This window comes from Hyalella azteca, unplaced genomic scaffold, assembly GCF_000764305.2.
Source record: "Hyalella azteca isolate HAZT.00-mixed unplaced genomic scaffold, Hazt_2.0.2 contig15500, whole genome shotgun sequence".
NCBI classification, from domain to species: domain Eukaryota; kingdom Metazoa; phylum Arthropoda; class Malacostraca; order Amphipoda; family Hyalellidae; genus Hyalella; species Hyalella azteca.
The window spans coordinates 14,237-21,126 of NW_025945352.1; the positions used below are offsets into that span (position 1 = coordinate 14,237).

The 6,890-nt window shown below is 53.1% G+C and overlaps 1 protein-coding gene across 1 annotated transcript; it reads right to left on the reverse strand.

Annotated features, from left to right (window-relative positions):
* Positions 1-240: 240 nt before the first annotated feature.
* On the reverse strand, positions 241-6,161 carry LOC125179166. Its single transcript, XM_047884535.1, has one exon. The coding sequence runs from the start codon at positions 6,159-6,161 to the stop codon at positions 564-566; it is 5,598 nt and encodes a 1,865-aa protein (XP_047740491.1). The 3' UTR covers positions 241-563.
* Positions 6,162-6,890: the final 729 nt, after the last annotated feature.

The following is a 6,890-nucleotide window of genomic DNA, read 5'->3' on the forward strand; positions in this document are numbered from 1 at the left end:
TGAATAGGTTAGAGTTTAGACCATTAGAGATTAGGCCGGAGTATGTGAGTCCGGTTGCAGGACTGCCTGTTTATCGGCGAACATGCTCAAGTATGGGCCAAAGACCTACTGCGCTATTTTCTTCAAGAAGTGTGTCTAGGGTCCAGATTAAGGTGCTTCAGCGTAGTCTGCGGCTTCTAGCTCTAAGGCTGAGTGTAGTTATTGTTTTTGAGGCTAGGCGTTGGCTCAAGTNTTCAATAACAACTGAAGCGAGAGGTTGGTACGAATGACGACATAGGATGACGAGATTGAAGATTTAAAATTATCTTTAACGGTTAATAAATATTAAGAAGTGTCATTAGAATTATTAATTCATGTCACAATACGAAAGATTAAGAGTCGTAAGATAAGAGCTAATAAATAAAAGTTCACTACGAATGATTAGTAACGACATAAGCGTACTATAATTACAACGAACGACGCGTTAGTACGAAACACTATCATCATCATCATCGAAAGCGTATATCATCCACAGAGACGCATATATATAAATATCTAACATCCATGAGGAAAACGTCCCGTCTCTAGCTCCAGTCCCTGGACGCTGAAGGACGTCGTCTCCCATCCTCCTCTAGCTCCCCACCTATCACCTCGAAATCAAGGGCCGTCACTCCGGCCCCCAGGGTCTCCCCAGACCGGGAATCCGCGCAGGTGAGTTCGCTGAAGTCCAGCATGTCGAAGGGACTGGTAGGGGAGAGGTCAAAATCGTTGGGTTCCCCCTGGGAGGTTAGATTTGCAATGGCCAGGTTTGCCATTTCTCGTTGTTGCTGAAACTCGGCAAGTTCTGCCCCCGAGAGACTTTGTTGGTGCTCGAAGTCTGCGAGTTCCAAGTCCGCGATCTGTTTTTGGCTCGTAAAGTCCAACTCCATGAAGTCCTGCGGTAGCTGCCCGAAGTCCACGAGGTCGAGCTGTCGTAGCTCCTGTTGCCGACGAAGGTCGTCGGCCGAGACGGCGGTCGTTGTGATGTGGTCACGTCTCACTCCGTCCTCGGTGGACAGGGTAGTGGACTCAGTGATGGAGTCCACGCCCCCCGCTGCACCCGGGGTACGCAGACTTGCTTCTGAGATCGACTCGTTTGGGGACTCGGGGTTCGCAAAACTCGCGGGAGGACTTGCGGGCTGTACGATGAAGATCTGTGAGTCCGGGGAGTCGAGGGAGGATACCGATGGAGGAGTGGACGGGAGCATGGGGAGGTATGGGTGGAGTCTGGAGAGGGCCTGGGAGTCGGGGGAATCCAGAGAGGAGAGGGAAGGTGGACTTCCCGGTAAATCTGGGAGGTGAATGTCATGCCGACGATCTTCTCTGCTCGACGACGCATCGCTGGGTCCACTGAACTGCGGAGGAGGACAAGGGGAGAGAGGAGGACATGGAGAAACAGGAGGACTTGGGGACATGCTCTTCAATTTATTTTTGACGCCGAAGACGGTCCCAACGACCCCTGCCAAGCCGCCACCCCCCGATGCTGACAAAAGGCTTGTCCCCTTGGAAGGCCCCGGTTCGGGTATAGAGGCCGGTGCCCTGGGTGGAGGAATAGGTGGTGAAGGAGATTCAGCCCTAATGGTGGCATGGGGCGGGGGTGCAGGAGGCTCATCATCCTCTGGTCTCAGAGGAGTAGGGGTGTTTCGGCCCATCTCCCCATCGTCATCCAAGTCCTGCACATTCTTCAGCTCCTCTAGAACCTCTAGGTCATCCTCAGGCTCTTGCAGCGTGTGGTTCTCCTCAGAACCAGACTCGGACTCAGACACTTCGTGGATACCCTCGAACTTGACGGGAATGTTGTCATAGATACCCTCATGGCCGAGCTTCGAGTTCTTGGTCTGCTTAGCGATGTCCAAGTAGTAGGACTCGATGTTCCTCAGCTCCGAATGAGGATTCTCGAGGAAGGCCGAGCTTGGCGGAGAAGGAAATTCGTCGCTGTCATCGCCGGCACAAAACTCAGGCAAGTCACACAAGAAAAGATGAGTGGCAAACTTGTTGACGTTTTCCTGCTCCTCAACGGTGAGTTTACCGCCGCTTGCTGAGGGCTGTGCAGACACGGAGTTGCTTGGGGTGCTGTAATGATGGGGAGCCTTGACGTCTGAAGAAGGATGGTGACTACTCGAGTGTGAGTGAGACTTGGTCTGCGACTGAGACAAGGACTGTGACTGAGACTGCTGTTTGTTGGACTCGCTGTAGGCATCTTCGCAATTAGAATTAGAGTAATCTGACGAGAGATCCGAGGGGATGTCAGAGGGGTGGTCAACCCCGTGTTTGTCTTCGCTCGGCGTGGATATTTTGCTGTCCGTGGTTTCGTTGTTTTCCTGCTCGGAGTGCAAATGGTCTTGCTCTTGCTCCTGTTCAGAAGTCGTGGAACGTTCGCTGATGCGCGATAGGGTTCGCGACGGGAAGGCGTACCCAACTTCCATCTGTCTGTAGGGCTGGTAGTAGTCAGGTTCCTGGTACTCGTCGTGGTATTCGTCAGGTTCTTCCGAGACCAGGTCTGGTGACTGGGACGAGTGGTCGCTCATCTGCGCGTGGTCGTCCTCGTCATCGTAGAAGTACTGCGAGCTGCCGCCACCAACGGCGCCCTCCAAGGACATGTCGCCATTGTAGGACTTTTCCTGCGAATCCTGATTGGATTCGTAGGAGCTGCCGCTCATGTCTTCAATCTTTGGAGTGATGCGCTTAGTTTTTTCGTCAGGATCAGACCTCGCTGTTTCAAATTCCTGTGGCGATTGCTCCACGTCAACTTTTATGATGATCACGTCTCGTTGGGTCTTCTTGGAGGGTTTGTTGTGCAGGACGACCTCTTCGTAGGTGGAGGTAACTAGTGGCTTTCCAACGGGAGGGGTTGGTTTTGAGCCCTTAGCGGAAGCAAGTTTAGCAGTAGGTTTAGGCGCGATAGGCGGAGGCTGACGCTTCGATGGCTTAGAGACGTTGTCTTTCTTAGTGTCGGAAGAATCGGAAGAGCCCCCATCGATCACTTCAACAACTTTGGCCCCACAGAAAGTTTCGCTGGAATCGTCAGTAGGTATGAGAGACACCACGAGATCGTCCATGTTAATCCTACTGTGGTCAAGGTGGGACTTGGAAGTCTCCGTGTCGTTTCCCGGTGGGCTATGGGTAAATTTAGGAGCTGGTTGTGGATTTTGTGGAGACGACCCATCCCGATCCATCGACTCGAACACATTCTCATCCTCAAATTCAAATGCAGGAGGATCAAACTCGAAAGCTGGCGTGTCGAAGAAAGGCGAACGCTGGTCATTCTCGACCGAGATTGAAGTTCTACGCCCTATGTCTGAGAGCGAAGGTCTGTTGTGCTCTGACGATCCGGACCCTCTGCGGTCGGATGAAATAGAGCCATGTCGCTCTGACGATACAGAACTTCGGCGATCTGAAGAAGCCGATCCACGACGGCTGCGATCGGATGAATTAGAGGGCGTACGATCTCGATCATAAGGAGATCGTCGGCTCAAATCCTGCATGGAAGATTTGCGATCTGCTTCTAGATACGGTGACCTGCGCTCGCCGCCTTCCTGATACGAGGGACGTCGATCTTTTTCAGGCATCGGCGATATACGGTCGAGCTCTTGCGTTGACAGGCGTCGGTCGAGGTACGGTGATTTCCGACTCTCATGGTACGATGGCCGGCGCTCCAAGCCAAGAGAAGATCTTCGATCCATGATGGTTTCGTCGATTTCCTCGATGCTCATCTGGCTGTCTTTGGAACCTCCTTTATTGAGTCGCTCTTCTGGCATGTATCGTTCTATCACAGTGCGCTCGGAAGCTTCACTCTCGTCCACTTTGCGTTCTTTGGCCAGGTCCAAGAAATCGACTTCAACACTCGACGGTGACTCCTCCTTTAGATCCTGCGCCATGGATTGGTAATTGTACAAGAAAGGATCAGGATTCTCCTCGATGACAACCACAATCTGGTCATCTTCCCTGCGAGTGGCGGGCACCATGGACATCATTGATGATACGGGGATGTGAAGACTGGCGAGATCTTCATCCTCCTCGAGGATGATCTCACCGATGAGATCTTCGACCTCTTGGATGATCTCCTCACACGCAAGCTCCTCTTCTTCGTGAGTATCGTTGATGAGGTCGCAGTCATTCAAGCGTATGTCGCGATGTTCGAAGTCTTCGTCGTCGCTACTGCCACGAACTCGCGTCACCAACCCGATGTCGGGGGGACGGCGCAGGAAGAGCACGCGATCGTCAGATGGTGAGGGGCTATCATCGTCATCATCTTCGTCTTCCTCGTCAACCTCCTGAACTTCTTCGGAGGAAGGGATCGGCAACGGTACCTCCAAGGGTGAGCAAATATCACTGTCGGTGTTGCCGCCAGAGTCACTGCCACGTCCGCTGCTGTACACGTGGAAGAGCGGCTTCTTGTTCAGCGACGCGAAGTCCATGTTTCGCGGACGAGCCTGAGAAGACCCCGAGGTGACGGTGGGAGGACTGGTGGACGTGCTGCGACGTGCTGGCATGAACTGGACGTGTGGATGGAAGTCCGAGGGTCGTGGAGTGGTGGAGGAGCGAGTCTGGGAAGACATGGACGAACCCACGTCACTCTCACACGAGCTCATCTTGTGAAGGCTTTCCTGTGAAGACCCATAGTCCACGTATTGGCCCATCTCCTTGGCGGCCCTGATGCTGGCGGATACTCGACTCGTGACTGTGGCCAGTGACTCTGCAAGGGTCCCGTCCAGATTGTCCCGGGACCCGCCAACCCTGTTAACGAAGGACCGACTGTTGGACCGCGACCTGAGCGCTGCGCTGCCCCCCGTGACGCTTTCGGTGAGACTCTCGGCGCGCTCGAGACACGGCCGACGATTCGACGGCGGAAGTTGGGGCGTAAATAACGAGACGTTGTCAGTGATGGCGATGGTACCAAGATGTCGGCCGTACCCAGTCTCGCTGGTGATCTCACACACGGAGTTCTCGTGGAACTCGGGGCTGCCTGGGCTTGACATGTTCTCCTCTTCTTCCCCTTTGTCCGGGCTAGGTTCTAGCGGCAGCTCCAAAGTGATCCTAGAACTGGCACGGCTCCCCGCAAGGGTGCGGCTCAGTTGGTCGGCTTGTCCTACGCTATGGGTGCGAGGAAGACTCCCCGTGTACCCGTTGGTGATAGTAGTAACACTGCCTCCGTGACTACGGGGAAGACTGCCTGTGTTAGCACGGGTGGTGGGCATGTCACCACCGCCCTTGCTCTCGCACCACTCGAGACCTTCGCGACTGCTGCTTAAAATATTACCGGAAATGGACCCGATGAGGCCCCGTGAGCTCGACCGACTTGGGACCCGCGATCCCAACTGGCTGCCTCCACCGTACGCGGAGGCGGCGTCCTCCTCCCTCTCGATGAGCTCGTAGGAGTCGTGAGAGAGATTATCATCCCCACTCTCATCCCCGCCCTCACCCCCGCCGTACTGGTCATCGTAGTACCGAGGGAACCGATGGAACGACAAGTCTTCGTCCCCTTCATCGTCATCTTCATCGCGGTCATCACGCACGTCTTGATCGTCCGGGTGTGGGGGCGGTCGCGGCGACGACGACGCCCCCCGTTGCAGGTACGACAGAGTGGGCGATACGACGGGGGGCGACGCCCGCGCCTGGTTATTGACGGGTGACAGTGACTGGTGGACAGAGTTCGTCCTCTTGCCACCGGGGGCGCCGCCGGCCCCCGAGCTGGACCGAGACGTGATACTCAGCCGAGACGAACCGAGACGAGCCGCTACCATCTCTGATACGTCGGACACGTCAGAGATCGGCGTCTCCCTCTGGGGGAGGGGCGAGGGCGACAGATGCTGTTGTTGTTGCTGTTGTTTATGCAATTGTTGGTGTTCTCTTAAACTCTGCAATGACTCCCTCATAGGCTGCTGACCTGACTGTTGTTGTTGCTGCTGTTGGTGATGTTGTTGTTGGTGATGAAGGTGGTGGTGATGGCGGTTGGTCTGCTCGGGGCTACAAGGCAGGGATGGGGAAGGGGACAAAGTATCTTCCCCAGAGATGGGGACATCATCGCGGCGATAGTGATGTCGGTGCCGAGACTGGTACAGGTGTTGCTGAGGGTGTTCTTGCATGTGGTGATGATGGTGGTGGTGGGGATGGTAGCGTCGGGGGAGAGTGGTGGGGGACATGGGGGAGAGGGGTCCGTCTCCCGTGGAGGCGAGAGTGACACTTCCGCATGAGAGTGACACTGGTGCGCCCACTGTCCGGTTAGCGTGAAATGCAAAGCGTGAAAGTTATTAACAAGGAAGAGATTAGAATAATTGAAACCCATCGAGAAAACAAGGAAGATCAGGAGTAAAACAATAGTTAAAAGCAAATAGAGAATTAAAAACAATAGTTCAAAGGCAATAGAGAAATAAAAACAACAGAAGAGGCAATAGAGATTTGAAAGAACCAAGCAAAAAATAATTGTCATCACAAAGTAGAGAAAGCAACAATCCAGTGTGAGAATGACGTGCAATAATTCAAAGAAAACACCACAGAATACCATTGATAGCATTTAGAAAAGATGTTTATGTGAGAAAAGAGCAAGGTGATCATTGTGTAATTATTGCATTAGGTTAAAGCAAACACTAGAACTTATAGATTTAAAATACCATAGAATCGCTTCTTAACTATGAGTTTAATGAAAATAGTTTTACAGCGCCTCGTCATACGGCAACGAAGTGAGACTTGCTGACTCACTTTCGTTCCATGACTCAGTTTACTAGGCTTGCTATAAATTGCTGACTCACTTTCGTTCCATGACTCAGTTTACCAGGCTTGCTATAAATTGCTGACTCACTTTCGTTCCATGACTCAGTTTACTAGGCTTGCTATAAATTGCTGACTCACTTTCGTTCCATGACTCAGTTTAC

What these genes read in the sequence shown, in the direction of transcription:
- LOC125179166 (XM_047884535.1), bottom strand. Translation starts at nt 6,161, where the DNA reads ATGTCCCCCACCACTCTCCCCCGACGCTACCATCCCCACCACCACCAT.